The 18348-nt window shown below is 44.6% G+C and overlaps 1 protein-coding gene across 10 annotated transcripts in view; it reads right to left on the minus strand.

The window, feature by feature from the left end:
* LOC147010336 (transient receptor potential cation channel subfamily M member 4-like) overlaps nt 1–18348 on the minus strand; it is a 582375-nt gene that overhangs the window by 147799 nt on the left and 416228 nt on the right. For all 10 annotated transcript variants that reach the window (XR_015052249.1, XR_015052248.1, XM_085858968.1 and 7 more), the window contains 2 exons: nt 13547–13718; nt 10467–10531 (listed from right to left, as the gene is read on the minus strand). Coding sequence is in view for 8 of the 10 variants with exons in the window: in XM_085858968.1 (XP_085715094.1) it covers nt 10467–10531; nt 13547–13718 (237 nt within the window). In the remaining 2 variants the exon portion in view is untranslated. The remainder of the gene's footprint in view (nt 1–10466; nt 10532–13546; nt 13719–18348) is intronic.

Genomic DNA, 18348 nt, shown 5'->3' on the forward strand with positions numbered 1-18348 from the left:
TTTTCGCCAAAAATGGCTTTCACTTTGAAAGTAGCTCGAAGTTTGATGGCTTCTCAATGACCCAACATTGGACGTAGAGTAACCAAAATTGGCCAAAAGTTCTCATTAAGTGCTCTGAGCAATCCAATGTTCATATTGATACCTCAGAGCTCTGTATGATGCCCTTGATGGCCATGGGGTCCATTGTAACCCAAAAGCACTCCACACCTAAATAGCCGCTTTTAGGGAATTTTGTCAAAAATGATTATATCTCCGAAAGTGTCAAAGGAAGTTGATCTTTGTGTCTATGTTGCTGTTTTTGACGGCAAGAAATTGATTGGCACCATTGTTGTGATTTTTGTAGTTGACCTAATTAGCATAATTTTAAGATGTCCATCAAATTGGCTGCTAAAATAGAAAATTAGACATGACCTCATTTAGAACAATAAAATTAAAGGTGATGCTCTGAAAGTGTCATGCAGATGCACCCCCTCCCCTGAGCCTATGCTCAAAGAAGCATCATAATTACATTTAACTGCACTTATGAGATGGAGTAACAGTATGTGTACTATTTCTTTTTCATAACTGTGAAGTGTGACGTGGGTGCAGTACCGTAGCCTAACCAACTGTCTCCGAACGCCTTAATACCGAAAATCTGTTTTCAATGATGGAGTCTGTAACTGGATTGTAACTGGATTGTAACTGGATTACATCATCCAAAGGCATTGATTTTGATGTTATGAAGGGTATCTTCTACCAGGAAGCAAGAGATAATGAAATTGTAAGCACAAGCAATGGCTGTAAACAGATATGAGCAGCCAGTGACATACACAATGACCATGTTTCCAAGAGACTGAAGCTCATTGAAGGAGATCTTTTCATATCATATGGTGAATGATAATTATAAAACGTATATGATAAAGTCCGTTCTAGATTGAATAATTAAAACCAATCCAGCTCAAGGAACATCTCTATTGTGTCAATTAAGGAACGTCTCTATTGCGTCAATCAAGGAACATCTCTATTGCGGAAGTTATGTTGATCATCAATACTCAATGTCCTCGATGCCAGATCCACCATGCCAGACATTAAATCAGAGATCTCCCAAGAAATATCACATGCTTTCGATACGGTCTGGCACCCTGCCCTGCTCACCAAACACTCTTCTCATCGTGTCCAAAGCCTTCTCCACTCATGGCTCGCAGACTTCCTCTTCTGTCGCACCCAACATGTGGCCCTCAATGGAGTTCTCTCATCCCCACTTCCTTTCCAGGCTAGACTTCCTCAAGGTAGTGTTCTGGGCCCTGTTCTTTTTCTGGTTTTCATCAATGATATCTCTGACTCTCTGGAAAACCCTCTTTATCTCTTTGCTGATGACTCCAACCTCTACCGTACCATCTGTCATCCCTCAGATCAGCAAGCAGCAATCTCATCACTCTCTAATGATCTGGATAAAATCACAAGCTGGTCCAACACGAGGAACATGTCTTCAATCCTGGCAAATCTCACACTCTCGCGATGTCTCTCCGAAATGACCATCTGAAACCCCCTCCCCCCACCCCCAACCTACTTTCATAACAATCCTCTTGAAGAAGTCCTTTCATTCAAGCTTCTGGGCCTCACTCTCTGCCATGATCTTTCCGAGGAAAGCCACATTTCCAAGCTGGCCTCCAAAGCCAGTCGCCAACCGGGTATCCTCCATCGTGCCAAGTCCTTCCTTGGCACACCTGAGCTCCTGACCAGATAAAAAGCTTTCGTCAGCAGCCAGATGGAGTCCTCCTCTCCCCTCTTGGCTGGTGCTCCTGTCTCTCACCTTTCTCTGCTTCATGCTGGGGAAACCAAAGCATTTAGGATCATTGGTATCTCCCGCAATGAAGCTGAGTCTTAGGGTCTTTCACTCTCTCACCGTAGGCAGGACGGTGGTCTTTCTGTCTTCTACAGTCTCCTCTCTGGCCTCGACCCCATCCGGCTCAATCTGTAACATGTCTCCCCCTCCCAACCATATTTCCGCAGCGTGCTCAAGGTCTGCCAACAACCCCTTTCTGGTAAAACTACCAAAATCAAGAATCACTGCTCACCTTCACTCTTTTATTCCTCTTTTTTCTTGACTTTGAAAGAAACTCCCACACTCTTAATGCCTGGTGTTGGCTTAATGGTTAGGGTGGTGGGCTTTGGCTCCTGGGGTCCTGAGTTCAAATCCCACTCAGCTGTTGAATTAATACCAGGTGGGGTTAACTCGACGTGTCATCCTGCCGAGGTTGGCAAAATGAGTGCCAGCATGCTGGAATTCTGTGTCGGAGTGGCGACCCATCCAGGATTGTGCCCAATCGCCAAGGAAACTGCTTGAGCAGGACGAATGCTCTGCAGAGAGTCTTGTCCCAATCTCTTCCTCTTCCTCCCACACTCTATTCAATCCCACTTTTCCCTCCAGGTCTTCAAAACAGCTGTTCACCACCATCTCTTCACCATCATCACCATTCTCCCCCCATCCAAAACCACGATCTTTTTTAACCCTGTGAATCCATCCCAAACCCACCTCTTTCAAATACCCTGCTTTGATTCCTGAAAGTCCCTGTCGTGTAAGGATCTAAAAGTCCCTGTCGTGTCCATCTTGTTTACCCTGTGTACCCTGCCCCAACTCTCTCCCTTCCACAGATCTCCTCATGTCTCTGTTCCACACTTTTTTTTCCCTTCCCTCTCCTGCCCCTCGTCTCCTGCTCCCCTTGTTGTACGTTCTGTGTGTTAGCTCTCATACGAGCCTCGGCATTGTGTGCAAAAATAGATAAAAAAATAAAAAGCTCAAGGCCAAGAATCAACTTTTCCCAGCATAACTCAACAGATGATAGAAGCACTCATTCTGAGGCCGTCCACCACCCACCTAATACATATATGACAGCAACAACAATGCGAGATGTGAACTGTTTTACTGTGGTAACAAATCATGCAAACAAGTGTGTACCAAATATCGCATGAGTGAATCCAACTGTGCTTTATCTTTTCTTGTTGCAACAAAATTATTTCAAGATGCTGTCTTCACCCGGACTCGTGACCTTCACGATCAACGTTCTGTGTTTCGAGCAGATCTACGAGTATATTCCTGTAATGAGTGCAAGATTAAGTTTATGTACAAGTATGAGTCACGCTCCAAGAACTTTGGACCAAAATTATCTGCCAAACAGCTTGCATGAAATCAGGTTTTTCCAGAGTTGGATCAAGGCCTGGAAAATGGCAAGGGCTATGAGCTGTGTGTTATCTAAGACCACTTGAATAGTATTAATGATCAATGTAACATCCGCAATAGAAATGGTCCTTGATTGACCTATTTATAGAGAGATCGATTTCACATATCCTGATGTTTTGCGCAGATCGATGATGGTGTTCAGGGTTTCAAATTCAGGGTTCAGGGTTTCTTCTCCAATGGCTTGATTTCCAATCATCAATTTGGTTTCAGACAAGGTCACTCTACCCTGGATATTCTGCTTCTGCTCTCCCATCAATGGATGGAGGTCCTCAATGCCAGACAGGAAATCCGAGCCGTATCCCTGGACATATCACGTGCTTTTGACACAGTCTGGCACCCTGCCCTACTCACCAAACTCTCTTCCCATGGTATTCAAGGCCATCTCCACTCATGGCTCACAGACTTCCTCTCCTGTCACAGTCAAGCTGTTAGATTTCACCATCGTACCATCTACCGTACCATCTGTCATCCCTCAGATCAGCAAGCAGCAATCTCATCACTCTCTAATGATCTGGAAAAAATCACAAACTGGTCCAACACATGGAACATTTCTTTCAATCCAGACAAATCTCACACTCTCACTATGTCTCTTCGAAAGGACCGTTTAGAAACCCCCCCCCATCCACTTTCTCAACAATCCTCTGGAAGAAGTCTTTTCTTTCAAGCTTCTGGGTCTCACTATCTGCGATGACCTTTCCTGGGAAAGTCACATTTCCAACCTCGCCTCAAAAGCCAGTCGCCGACTGGGAATCCTCCGTCGTGCAAAGTCCTTCCTCGGCCCTCTTGAGCTCCTGACCACTTACAAAGCTTTTGTCCGTAGCCTGATGGAGTACTGCTCTCCCCTCTGGGCTGGTGCTCCTGCCTCCCACCTTTCTCGGCTTCACGCTGTCGAAACCAGGGAATTTAAGATCATTGGCATCTCCCGCAATGAAGCTGAGTCTTTGGGCCTCTCACTCAATCACCGCAGGTTGGTCGGTGGTCTTTCTGTCTTCTACCGACTCCTCTCCAGCCTTGCCCCCCCTGCTCTCTCTGCGATTTGTCTCCACCACATTTCCACAGGGCACTCAAGGTCCGCCAACAACCCCCTTCTGGTAAAACTACCAAAATCACAAATCACTGCTCATCTTCACTCTTTCATTCCTCTTTTTTCCCGCCTTTGGAATAAACTTCCTCACTCTATTCTTTCCCATTCTTCCCTCCAGGCTTTCAAAACAGCTGTTCACCACCACCTCTTGTCTTCCCCCATCCAAATCCTCGATCGTTTCTACCCCCGATAATCCACCCAAGCCCACTTCCTTCAATTCCCCTGCTTTCCTTCCTGAAAGTCCCTGTAATGTCCATCTTCTCTTCGCCATGTTCACCGTCCCATCCCCATCCCTCTCCCTTCCACAGTTCACCTAATGTGTCCGTTCCCCACTGTTTTGTCCCTCCCACACCCACCCCTCTTGTCTCATGCCCCCTTGCTGTGAGTTGTGTGTTTGCTCTCATACGAGCCTCGACCAAGGTACACAAAAAAAAAAAAATTATGCTAGAAAAGTGTTAGCTGAGTGTGTTCACTCTTGATCCTGTGAAAAACAATTGCCAAAGATTAATTTGTAGAACAAGGGTGATCTAAAACATATCTCACTCCAAGAAACAAAATCAAAACCATCAACCGACGAGCAATACCAGTATTCCAATACAGCTGCGGAATAATAATCTGGCCACAAGCAGAAATCAACAAACTGGATATAAAAACAAGGAAACTCCTCACCATCCACAAAATGTTCCACAAAAATTCGTGCATCCCGAGAATGTACCCACTGAGACAAGGAGGTCGTAGCCTGATGGAACTCAACCAAGTTCATAGCATGACATCTGGTGAACTGGCTGAATATGCGAAAAGTTTAAGACTGCAGAATCCAATTTGTATGCAAAAACAAAGACAGCAAGCCAGAGAAGGTATCCCGAAAACAACGAGCAAAAAGTTCCAAAGACATTTGCAAATGGAAGATGTCACATGTGAAACAGAAACAGCAACAAATGCAGCCCCAATCATTGATGGCAAAGATGGCATAAAAAAGATGGCATAAAAAGACGAAAGAAAAACATAAAGTGAAATATCAACATATATACAACACCGGTCAAAAGTTTAAGGAAACCCCCATTTTTCCAGTTTTTACTGAAATTTAAGCAGTTCAAGTCCAGTGAATAACCTGAAATGGCACAAAGCTAAGCGGTAAACTGCCGGAGGTTAAAAATAAAGTTTAGGTAACCAAAAACTGAAAAATAATGTAAATTTCAGAGTTGTTAAAAAGGCCCTTTTCAGGGAACAAGTAATGGGTGAGCAACTGCAGCTGTTCTGCAGTAATGGAAGTAAATTAAGCCTTGAAAGTTGATGCAAACAACTCCGACAGGTGTCCAAACTTTTGTCGTTTCGTTGCAAACCCTCTGTCTGCATAAAAGCAGTGTTGGAACAGACTGTGTTGCGACACCCTCTGAAGCATTATTTAGACAATATTGTACTGCAGGAAGTAGTATTTTGCGATCATAATGGCGAGAAAAAAACAATTAACAAAGGAAGACAGACAGACCATTATAACCCTTAAAAGTGTAGGTCTTTCCTTTGGAGAAATTGCAAAGGAAGCCAAGGTGTCAGTGAGTACAGTTTCCTACACCATCAAAAGGCAATTGGAAACCGGAGGAAACTAACTGGAAGAGGTCTGGCAGACCCAAAGCCACAACACAATCAGAAGACAAGTTTCTGAGAGTTAACACCTTGCGTGATCGGCGGATCACAGGACAGCAGCTTCAAGCACAGCTTAACACTGGTCGTGGTAAGGAAGTCTCAGTTTCAACTGTGAAGAGAAGACTTCGAGCTGCAGGTTTGACAGGTCGAGTTGCAGTAAGAAAGCCATTGCTGAGATGGCAAAATAAGAAAAAGAGGCTTTCCTGGACCATGAACCACCGCCAGTGGACTACTGAAAACTGGAAGAAGGTCTTATGGACCGATGAATCAAAATTTGAAATCTTCGGTTTATCACGCAGGGTTTTTGTATGCCGTCGAGTAGGCGAAAGGATGGTTCCTCAGTGTGTGACACCAACTTGCAAACATGGAGGAGGAAGCGTGATGATCTGGGGCTCTTTTGCTGGATCCAGAGTCGGCGATTTGCACAGAGTGACTGGCAACCTGAACCAAAAGGGCTACCACAGCATTTTGCAGTGCCATGCAATACCCTCTGTTCTATGCCGAGTTGGTCAGGGGTTCATCTTACAGCAAGATAACGACCCAAAACATACCTCCAGGCTATGTGAGAACTCCCAGAGAAGAAAAGAACAAGACGGTAGGCTTCAAATCATGGAATGGCCAGCACAGTCTCCAGACTTAAACCCCATCGAGCTGGTTTGGGATGAATTGGACAGAAGGGTAAAAGCAAAGCAACCTACAAGTGCAACACATTGTGGGAACTTCTGCAAGTGTAGGGAAGAACTTTCCAAACAATATTTGATATTCATTGTAGAATGAATGCCACGAGTATGTTCGGCTGTTTTATCTGCAAAAGGTGGCTACTTTGATGAGTCAAAAATTTAGATTAAATTTTGTACAACAAAACGATTCCATGAATTATTTTTTTATCTGCAATTGTTTATTGGTTCTATGCTTTAATTTCAGAGACCATTGAAACATTAAACTGCTTAAATTCAAGTGAAAACTAGAAAATGTGGGTGTTCTTCGGTTCATATTTCCATCACCGTCCCATACCCATCCCTCTCCGTAGGATCCAACAGGCCGGTAGTGTACACCAACAACTCGGAAAATGACAAAAAAGCAGGAAGAGATTAAAAAAAAGAAAAAAAGTTGGACAAATTGGGTATAGACAAAGAAGGTTCATTCAAATGGCAAAGAAGAGGTCAGCACAACTGGGATTGAGAATAAATCATTATAAATACCCAGGACCAGGGACACGACACAAATGGCTTTAAGAAAATGGCAGGACTGAGTCAATCTGACTCAAACTGAGTCAAGTTTAGATCCTGCAAAGTAGAAACAGAAAGCACGATCCACCTCTTATTGGGATGTAAAAAAAAACAACAATATGTCAGAACAACTATGCACACAAAGGAACAACAGAGTTTGTAGGGTAATCGACTGGCACATCTGCAAAAACTTCAATGTCCCAGTCCCAGAAAAGTCATGGAATCATGAACCAAAAGTGATAATTGAGAACAAGGAAGTCAAGCTCATGTCCGACCAGATGATCCCATCGAGCATGAACACAGAAAACAAAGCATTGTGATCCGATATAGTACTTAGGAATAAAAAAGAAAAAACGGCATTGCTAATTGATGCATCATTTCCCAGTGATTGTGGCCGAAACAACACACACACACACACACACAAACACACAAACACACACACACTTCGAGACCTGGAGAGGATTTAAAACCCATGCTATCTTCCTGGCAAAGGCCTGCCTGTATGCATGCATGCTCATACATGCAGCGACCTTCGCACCCCACTGGTTGGCTCACTCCAAATCTGATATTTGTACATGCTAGTCCCCTCAACAGAGGAAGAGGGGTGAGGGACTGGGGCGTGGGGTTGGAAGAGAGATACAGGGTTGGAGAGAGAGGGAGGGAAGAGGAAAGAGGGGAGGGGTCAGATAGAGAAAGAGAGGGGTCAGTGTTGGAAAGAGGGAGAGGGGTGGGAGAGAGGAGGTAGGGTTGGGAGGGAGAGGGGTGAGGGATTCCGGCAGATGTGATGCCCATTTTATCATCCATCCGAGAGACAGCACATACATTGGTGAATCACTCTGCCTAAGAAACACCGGGATGACAGTTTATAGCTGGATGAGGATTCAAATTCAGGCTAAACAGATTGAGCATGTATACCTCTCAGCTTTCCCGCCGTGGTGTGTCGACTCATTATTTCAAAACTAAAAAATATATTTTTTCTCATTGTGTTCATATTATTTATTTTGCCTTCCCACCTCCGGGACAGAACCGCGGTATCGCCATTGAAACTTGAAGAACACGTGCCAAGTGGCTTCACCAAGCACTCCACGAAACGGTTGAAGAAACTTTTAAAAGCAAAGCGTATAATTTTTATTTGTATTTATCGATGCCGAAGTGACAGGTCGTATAATGGAAGAACAAAAAGGGGGAAAGTAATGGAAATTTAAATTTCATATTTTCAGCAAGCCAGCCACCACCACCTGTTGCACCACAGAACAACATGTGGCCAATGCATGCGAGTGAACCCTGACCTTTATTCAAGTCGATCGATGTAGTATTCAGTGACGTGCGAATATTGTAGCGCGTTCGCCAAGTGCCTTAAGCACTCCAACAAAACGGTTTTTGTTCTTTTTTATATACAATGTCAAGGCTCATACAAGAGCTAACATACAGAACATATAACAAGGGGAGCAGGAGACAAGAGGGGTGGGAGAGGGAAGCACAAAACAGTGGGGAACAGAGACATTATGGAATCTGTGGAAGGGAGAGGGATGGGGCAGGGTACACGGGGTAAACAAGATGGGCATTACAGGGACTTTCAGGAAGGAAAGCAGGAAATTTGAAGTCGGTGGGTTTGGGGTGGATGAATGGGGGTAGAAAAGATCATCATTTTGGATGGGGGAAGGTAAGCGATGGTGGTGAACAGCTGTTCTGAAGACCTGGAGGGAAGACTGGGATTGAAGAGAGTGTGTGAGTTTGTTCCAAAAGCGGGAAAAAAGAAGAACTAAAGAATGGGGAGGCAGAGGACCATGCAAAAGGCACCTGGAGTCACGCTGATCAACATGCATTTGTGACGTGTCCTGGCCTTGCAGCTTGTTGAGTTTTGCCAACCCCATCTTGATGAGAATGAAAACCTGAGCTTTGACAACTCCATTTTTGCCAACTTCCACCAGGACAAAGTGTCGTGGAATTGAAGACCACACCAAATACAACTATTTTGTCGGGGGTGAGAACCGAGCTGGGGGCAGCAGCTTTTGTGGGGAAGTGGACCACCCGGAGGATGCCCAGAATTGTGCTGATTGACATGTGTTTGGAATGTGGCCTGACACCCTGGCCTGCCTTATGGCTTGTTTGGTTTGCTGACTCTATCCCATTAAGTAAGCATGAGAATGAGGAAAGACGACATGAAGAAGGAAGATCGGGCGTACGGGGGAGACCATAATGGAGGTCACAACGATTGACATCATCACCACTTTGGGGACAGAGGGGGAACCAGAGCATGGATAAGGAGACTGCTTGGTCCATGAGTCATGGTTCCATGTTGGGGTAAAGATGGATGCATTAGGACCAGGTAAGGCACGGTTGAATGGCACACGGATGAGGAGATGACTTGGTCCACTAGTCGTGGTTCCTTACTCGGGTGAAGACGGAGGCTTCAGGACTGGGGAAGGCTCCGTTCAGTCTTAGAGACTCGCAAGTGGAGAGGACGATCAGTGGCGGTGGCGCGTACGTACGTACGTGCACACACACACACACACACACACACACACACACACACACACACACACACACACACACACACACACACACACACACACACACACAGTGATTTACACATGCACGAGTGTGATTGTACACATATTATACATGGCCTGTTGTACATATTACATGCACAGAGAGTATATTACATGTGACATGTGCATTATATACACATATATTATACGTGACATATCATTTATATTCGAAGCACCCGCTCCCTACGTGAGTGGTCAGGGAGGTTATATTATTATCCTTATTCAAATGTGTAATTCAAAACACCTCACTGCACTAGAAAACGTGGAGACAGGAACACGGCACTGCAAAGGGTGGGGACTTGTAATACCCTAACCCACCTGGAGCGGTGCTCACGATATACATTTGCAGAGAGAATTTGCATCCCCCCCTCACCCCAACCCCAATTCATCCAAGGCCACCTGCAAAGATAAAAACACCCCTATACATTAGTTGGGGTCATACTCATTCTATGTAGCAAGTCTGGATGTAATCGGCCCACAACTGTCAGAGTAGTAGTGCAACTAATGAACACACACACACACACACACACACACACACACACACACACACACACACACACACACACACACACTAGCAAGGATTATATACACACATATTGATATGTGATAATACATATTATACGTCACATTATTTCCATAAATATCGCACGCACGCACACACACTAGATAATTGTAATGTATCTCAAGACTTGTTTGCGGATTTTCATGTCTGATGGTGAGATGTCAGGAAAACTCACCTTCAGAATATCAGGTTTATCTGCAAACACCAGACGCACCACGGGAACAGGCACATTTTTCACGTCTGTCGAAGGACAACACCAGAGAATATACTTACATCAATAGCAATTCATATTTAGTCAAGTACTGCTCAACCGTCGCATTTCCCATCCCATGTGCGACTCTCCTATTCATCCTCTACAGTCTCGATACTGATACTGAACCCTGTGTGGAGGTAGTTGTGGTCAAGCAGCTTGCCTTCTCAACATGGAAAGCTATCCCAAATGAGGGTAACTTTCATTTCAGAAAGCTCACATCAAGTGTGTCCATCCTGAACCAAGCCAGAAAACATATTCATCCAAATCTCAAGGAAGAACTCTCCAATCAATTGCCTTCTACCAAGTCATGGTGGCACCTTTTCAGGTCCGTCTCTGGTGTATGCTCCCCATTTATTTAGTCCACCACCTCAAATGGTGCAACTGCAGACTGCACAAGATAAGGCAGAATGGAAAATCTCTGTGTGTGTCTCTTAACCTCGTTTAACCAACCCATCTGGTTCTGTCCCAATATTATCCCCACATACTCAGCTGTCTACTGGACTTTGTATATTTCTCACCCAAGCAGGAAGAGAAAGTTCTGCCCAGATTTGTCCCTTTTTCAGGGATGGGCTCAGATGGCATGAGTGCACATGTTCTCAAATCTTGCTCTGTCGTTCTTGCTTTCCCTGCATCTGCCATATTCAGTCTGTCCTTTGGCCTTTTCCTCTCTGAATGGTAATCAGCAAACATCACTCAAATTTACAAGAAGGATGCAAAAATAGGCCCCACCAACTGTGGACCAGTAAACTTGTATCCAATTACAAGCAAAGTCCTGGAATCCATCATTGCTTCAGATGTCAAATATTTTGTTTTCTTTTTCCTGCATTTCTGATTTCCTCCACTGACGCAATCAGCATTTTGCCATCAATGGCGCCCTCTCCGAGTTGAGACTGGAGTTCCCCAAGACCATGTTTTTTGGGCCTAGTCCTGTTCTTCATCTTCATTAATGACCTCTCTGATGCTCTTGAAACCCTCTCTTCCATTTCACAGACAACTCCACATTGTATCATACAGGACAGTACAACATCCCTCTGTGAGACAAACAGCAGCTGCATCTCTCTGCTGATATGGAAATGATTCTACTCTGTTCTGATAAATGGAGCATGTCTTTCAGTCCCAGAAAAATCTCACACACACTCTTTCATGCTGGAATGATTGGCAATCAAACTAACCTATCTATTTCCTTCACCATCCACTGGAAGAGGTTTCAGTCTCTTGAACCTCTTGGCCTCACCATCAGCCACAACCTTTTGTGGGCTAACTCCATAGCAATGCTGGCCACGAAAGGCAACCATGACTTCCGGTTCCGGTCTTTGAGTGACGGTGGCGGTTCTCTTCACGGTCTCTGCCAACTTTCTCAAAGACAAGTTTTCCAGTCGTTTTAGCTGCATTTTTACTGGTATTTTGTTTTCTCGTTCTTTACTGAGTGTAAACTCTATCATTCCTCCTATTTTTTCACACCTCTGGAACAAACTCCCACACTCTCTTCAATCCCATTCCTCCCTCCAGGTCTTCAAAATAACTGTTCACCACCATCCAAAATCTTGATGTTTTCTTCCCCCTGTTAATACACCCAAAAACCACCTCCTTCAAATTCCCTGTTTTCCTTTCTGAAAGTCCTTGTAGAACCATCTTGTTTACCCCATGTACTCCACCCCATCCCTCTCCCTTCCACAAATCTCCTATTGCCTCTGTTCCCCACAATTGTTTGCTTCCCTCTCCCATATACATTGCTATATGTTCTGTGTTCACTCTTACACGAGCCTCAACATGGAACACAAATATATATATATATATATATATATATATATATATATATATAACACAACTGGGCATCAATCCAAATCCTTCCTTGGAAAATACTCGGTCGACAAGGCTTTTGTCCATAGGTCAATAGAGTTGTAGTTTCCACTATTGGCTCGCACCCCAGCATTGCATCTGTCTTTCCTGCATTCTGTGGAATGTACAACTCTCAAAATAATTGGAATCTCCCGTGTTGAGGCTGAGGCACAAGGTCTTCTGCTCTCACACCACAAGTCAGTCAGTGGTTTGTCTGTTTTCTACTTTCTATTCTCCAACATTCCTCCCTCTGCTTTCTCAGTTTGCTGACCCTTCTCATGAAGCTTGCATTGTTGCAGTAACCCCCTCCTGCTCAAACGTCCAGAATTCAGGCTGACTACACACCTCAACTCTGTTAGATCTCGCTTCTCCCGTCTACAGAATTCCCCTCCAGAGAGGGTTTCTCTCTCACTTTTCCCTCCAGGACTTCAAGAAAATAGTGCACCACAGTCTCTTTGCCATCCCCCATTCTGACCCATAATTTTTATTACCTCCATTCACTTTTCCAAACCCAACCATCTCACTTTCTAGTTTCAATGTTTAATCACCAAGTATTTTACTGTTCTCTCATTCCCTTCATGTTTGACCATCTGTCAGTTCTACCTTGTTCTTCTATGAACCTGGATCCCATAAAAAAAAAAATGTAAAGAAAAGACTGTCCTTGTGACAACCACATATTATCCTCTGTGATCCATTATCCTCTGTGAGCTGTTAATTGTGGTTGAGCTGCTTGGACCAACGAGGTTTGCTGGGCCTTTTGAACACGTTGTACTGACGGGGACTGCTGGGTCATTTGAAGTATGGCTGGGCTGGCTGCATCCCTTGCGTTCCCTGGGCCAAGTGGGTAATATTAATTCGGTTAGTGTACCTACCAAGCCTGCTCATCTGGTGAGAGTGGTTGAGCTGCTGTGGCTGCTGAGCTGAGTGGGCCAGCTGGGCTGGCTAAACCAGTTTCTTTGACTCGGATAGTTGAACTCCTTGGGAATATCAAACTGGTTGGGCCAAAGAGTGGACTATCTTAAGTTGTTGGGCCATGATTAGCCAGCTGCATCAGCCAGGCTCTTCCAATCGAATGTCAAGATGGGTGGATTTACAATAACCTTCAATGAGAGCGGTCACCTGCGATTGATTCACCTACAGTGTTTTGAGTTATGTTTCCTCACCTCCATCGACGTGCAGCTTGGAGATCAACGTCTCGAGTTTAACCCTGAGATCATTTTCCACTCTGGACTGCCCAGTTGTGCCATTGTCCACCAGGATAAAGTGAGAGTGGTTAAAATCTAGGCAGGACAGGTGATGTAGTTCATCACCAGAAAACCTGACACATTTCGGATCCTACAACACACAGGGAAATAGTTATTTGATTAAGAACAAAAGAAAATGTAGTCTGCTGCACTCATTCTGGATTTGGTTCATATTCAATGGTTCAGGTACAGGAGGCACTAAAAACGAACATTCATACTGAAAGTATAAATTTCATAAAATGTAACTATAGCAGAGTATATATATATATATATATATATATATATATATATATATATATATATATATATATATATATATATATATATATATATATATATATATATATATATATACACTGAACAAAAATATAAACGCAGCAAGCGCAAAAATATAAACGCACCAAGCGCAAAAATATAAACGCACCAAGCGATCGTTACTATTTTACCTCGAACTCATTAATACTAAATCTTCACAACAATTTGGTTATAGAATCCATGACAATTGAGCATTAAATTTCAAAGAGTTCCTTGAGAATTCTGGTGACAGTCTTTGCGCTACAACAGCCGACACAACTGAGGTGTCACTGTCAGAGTTCACACAGTCAGTAGCGGGTGTGTCCACCGTTGGCGCCGCGCAGAGCGGTGCATCTCCGGCGCATGGACATCACCAAATTATCGATGGTGGCCTGAGGGATGTTTTCCCATTCCTCCTGGAGAACCACACGGAGCTGGCGGACGTTCTCTGGGACTGCGTAACGTTGTCGTACGCGTCGATCAAGAACGTCCCAAAGGTGCTCGAAGGGCGACATGTCGGGAGAATATGGAGGCCAGTCGAGGACATCAATGTCCTCCTCACCGAGGAAGTCCATGCAGATCCTGGCAACATGGGGGCGAGCATTGTCATGCTGAAACGTCACATGGTGAAGGCGCACAAACGGCACGATGATGGGTCTGAGTATCTCGTCCCTGTACCGCTGCCCGTTCAAGTTGCCTTCAATGAAATGAAGCCGAGTGCGCTCTCCATGGCATATGCCTGCCCACACCATAACACTGGCACCACCGTGTGACACCCGACGAAGGACATTGGCGTCAGTGTAGCGCTCCCCAGCCCGACGCCAGACGCGGAGTCCGCCATCAGCCCGATACAGTTGGAACCGTGACTCATCGGTGAACAGCACTCTCCTCCATCGTGCGAGGGTCCAGCGCAAGTGAACATTGGCCCAGTTCAGTCGGGTCTGACGCCGGACTGCAGTGAGGTCGAGTCCCCGGTGTGGTCGGCGGGCTCGGAGGTTGGCCTCCCTCAAGCGGTTACGCACCGTCTGGGCTGAAATGCGCCTATTATGCAGCCCGACAGTCTCATCGGCAGTCCTCGTGGCCGGTCGGAGTCGATCCCGGAGATGTTACAGCCTCATGTGACGATCCTGACTGGCGGTGGTCACACGTGGTCGCCGGGCATGTGGGCGGTTCACGGTGCTTCCAGTCTCTCTGAGGCGCGTTCTCAGGCGGCTAATGGTGGAGTGGTGGACATTGAAGTGTGCTGCAACGGCCTGTACTGACGTCCCAGCATTCAGCATGCCAATGGCGCGCTCCCTCAAGATTTGTGACATCTGTGGCATGTTGACATTTGGCACCAGTCCACATTTTGGGGAGGCCTTTTATAGGGCAAGCTATAGGGAGTGTTTGTGTCCTGGTCACGCTCACTGACCATCACTCTGTCAAGCCCCATGGTGCTCATGGGAAGGATTACTCAACGTGTGAGTCCACACACTCAGAGTGGTCAATTTCAATGGGAACATCTGTCTTGAGCAAAACAAAGGAACCATTGCTCAAACATATCATCAGTTTGACCATTTTCCCATAATGGCAATCTTGACTTAGATATTTCGGTTGGTGCGTTTATATTTTTGTTCAGTATATATACAGTATATGTATATTGTTGCAGGTCGGGGGTCTGGGTGAGAAGACCACAAAGGGGGTGGGGGAAGCTATCTCGGGCTCCCACCAGAGGAGTACTTAAAGAGGAAATAAGGAAAGCATGGAGAGAAGGGAGTGCAGACACAACGCAGAGATAGGGCTCCTCTTGGTGACAGGTTGGGAGTGCAGACCCGATACAGAAAGGCCACGGAGGCTGCAAAGGAAGGAAATTAAGAGGTCTGGAGGCGAGCAAGCAATCTATCGAACAGCGTCATGCTGAGACTGAGTTCCGACCCAGGTAAACGGGCAAGGTAAACGAGCAAGCAGAATGGTTAAGTGGGAAATAGATAAGTGTTATGAATGTTTGTTGAGTTACCTGTTTGGGTTCTGTTTGTTCATTGTACTCACTGGAAGTTTGTTTGCTGTGAGGCTGTTGTATTGTATTGTGTGGAGGCGTTACAGATTTGTGAATGCTTTGTGATTGGAAAAGTTGAGTTTTGTGTTCATAACGCAAGTTGAGTGTTCCATACCAACCTGGAACTCTTGTATGTTTGTATTCATATCCGATTTGTATGCACACTGATTTGCATTGATCCGCATGTGGTGCTGAATGAGTGTCGAAATGGAATGTGTGCGAGTCCAATAGATTTCACTGGAATAAAACGTGCTCTATTGTGTATTGTGACCTGTGACGCTTGTGGGAGTACATGTGTGACGGAAAATGGAGATAGAGATTGGTCGTCATCGTAGATTGTGAAGACTCTGGACAAGGTGAAAGTGCGCACACCGAATTCAGAGGAAACGATGGCGACCGATTCTGCACGTGTTGTTGATTCATTGTGTGGGGCGAATGTTGTTGAGAGTGTTTTGGGACCGGATCGAGGTGTGTGTGTGTGTGAGTGTGTGTGGGGGGGTGTGGGGGGGTGTGTGTGTGGGTGTGTGTGTGTGTGTGTGTGTGTCTCTGTGTGTGTGTGTGTGTGTGTGTGAATTATGCAATTTGGCTTTGAACACTGTACATTGCATACATGAAAAATGGATGGTCTCCTCGGAGCATCATTTGAATACCTGGTATCATAATAATAATAATAATAATAATAATAATAATAATAATAATAATAATAATAAAAATGATGATTCATGCATGATAGTCTTGGGGTAACATGTTAAGTCTTGGGGCCACTTTGGCTTGTGGCTACTTTGGTGTGGTGCTGATAACGCGAAGGTCGCGAGATTTTTCCCTGCACGGGCCAACTCTCTCCACTGAGTCTGTTTGAAGTGAAGTCCATTTAGGAGGCTCGCTATCGCCGGCATTGTGAGGGAAATCCTCCAATTACTCAACCCGGCAAGGTTTAAGTGCTGGGCAGCTGTTCATACTGCTAGAAGAGATTTATGGGTGCTGAGCCCTCGATCCAATTCATATGCAGATTCAAAAAAAGGGGGGTGGGGCTATTGGCTATTGTGTCAAAATGCACATGCCGTGCCCAGTGACATGAGAGAAATGTTTCCAAAATTCGATTTGATTCATACTTCAATTGTTATCAAAAGGGTGGAGAGTGATCAATCAATTATCCCTTGGATGGATGTTGAATTAGGCGTGCTGTCTTCATTAGTCTGTGAATGGTAAAGTTAATAAATGACATTAGTTGATGGATGTTGAAGACAAATTCGTGCCAAGGTCAAGCTTTCTGTGTGGGAAACGGACAAAAAAAACATTTGTTGTCTTTATATGGGCCTCTATCTGTCAGGGTAAATTCATAAGATTTAAATTGGTCAATTTTATTTATTGTCACAATGATAGACCATAAAGCTGTTTAAGTGAGATTTGACAATTTTTGTACACCTGTTTAAAACAGAGGTTTAAACTGTATTTATTTGTTTTGATAAAGGAATGGATTTGTATTTAAAAGGTCAGAGGACGTGATGAGATGGCTAGTGTATGTGAGTTGGTTATATTGCAGCATGTTGCTGTTTTGATGAGAGAGAAGTGGATAAGATGGAAAATGTCAGAGATTTAAAATGTTGATGGATTCTGAATAGTGATGAGAGAGGTTGGTTAAACATTATTTTTCCGAGATATTTCAGTTCCATTGACCACAATAGAAATGGAGGCTCATCAGGTTAATGAAACAACGTTAGCAGTAGGGTAAGAATACTGATTCTGGCTCACTTTGCCCCATGTAAATGAATGGGGGATTTTCAGCGATTTATATTTTTTTTCCCTAAAAATAAACCCCCCTTTTTATCCCAAGGTATATTTATTTGTCTCCCCTTTTAACCTGGAGGTTGAACCTCATTGAATTGAACACCTGGGGGTTGAACAGCTCACTCATTGAACCTATAAAGATTTGTTCATTCTCAAATTCCTTCAATAGTTTAATTTTCTTTGCACAATAATCCCCATCTAAAATATTGACAAACAAAACATTTGAATCTTTATATTTTTTAAGATACCCCTTTTGTGCCATTACGAAATGATTAACTTCTCTTAATGCTCTTGTTTGACCACCTCCTGAGCCACAGGTTATTTTTTGTTAAGCCCCGCCCACTTTTCTTTAAGCCCCGCCCACTTTTGCTAAGCTCCGCCCACTTTTCATAAGGTATTTTTGCTAAGCTCCGCCCACTTTTCCGAAGCTCCGCCCACTTTTGCTAAGCTCCGCCCACTTTTCATAAGGTATTTTTTCTAAGCCACGCCCACTTTTCCTAAGCCCCGCTCACTTTTGCTAAGCTCCGCCCACTTTTCATAAGGTATTTTTTCTAAGCCACGCCCACTTTTCCTAAGCTCCGCCTACTTTTGCTAAGCCCCGCCC

The sequence above is a fragment of the Eptatretus burgeri genome, chromosome 16 (assembly GCF_056783735.1).
Source record: "Eptatretus burgeri isolate ZD-2024b chromosome 16, Ebu_testis_v1, whole genome shotgun sequence".
Lineage (NCBI taxonomy): Eukaryota > Metazoa > Chordata > Myxini > Myxiniformes > Myxinidae > Eptatretus > Eptatretus burgeri.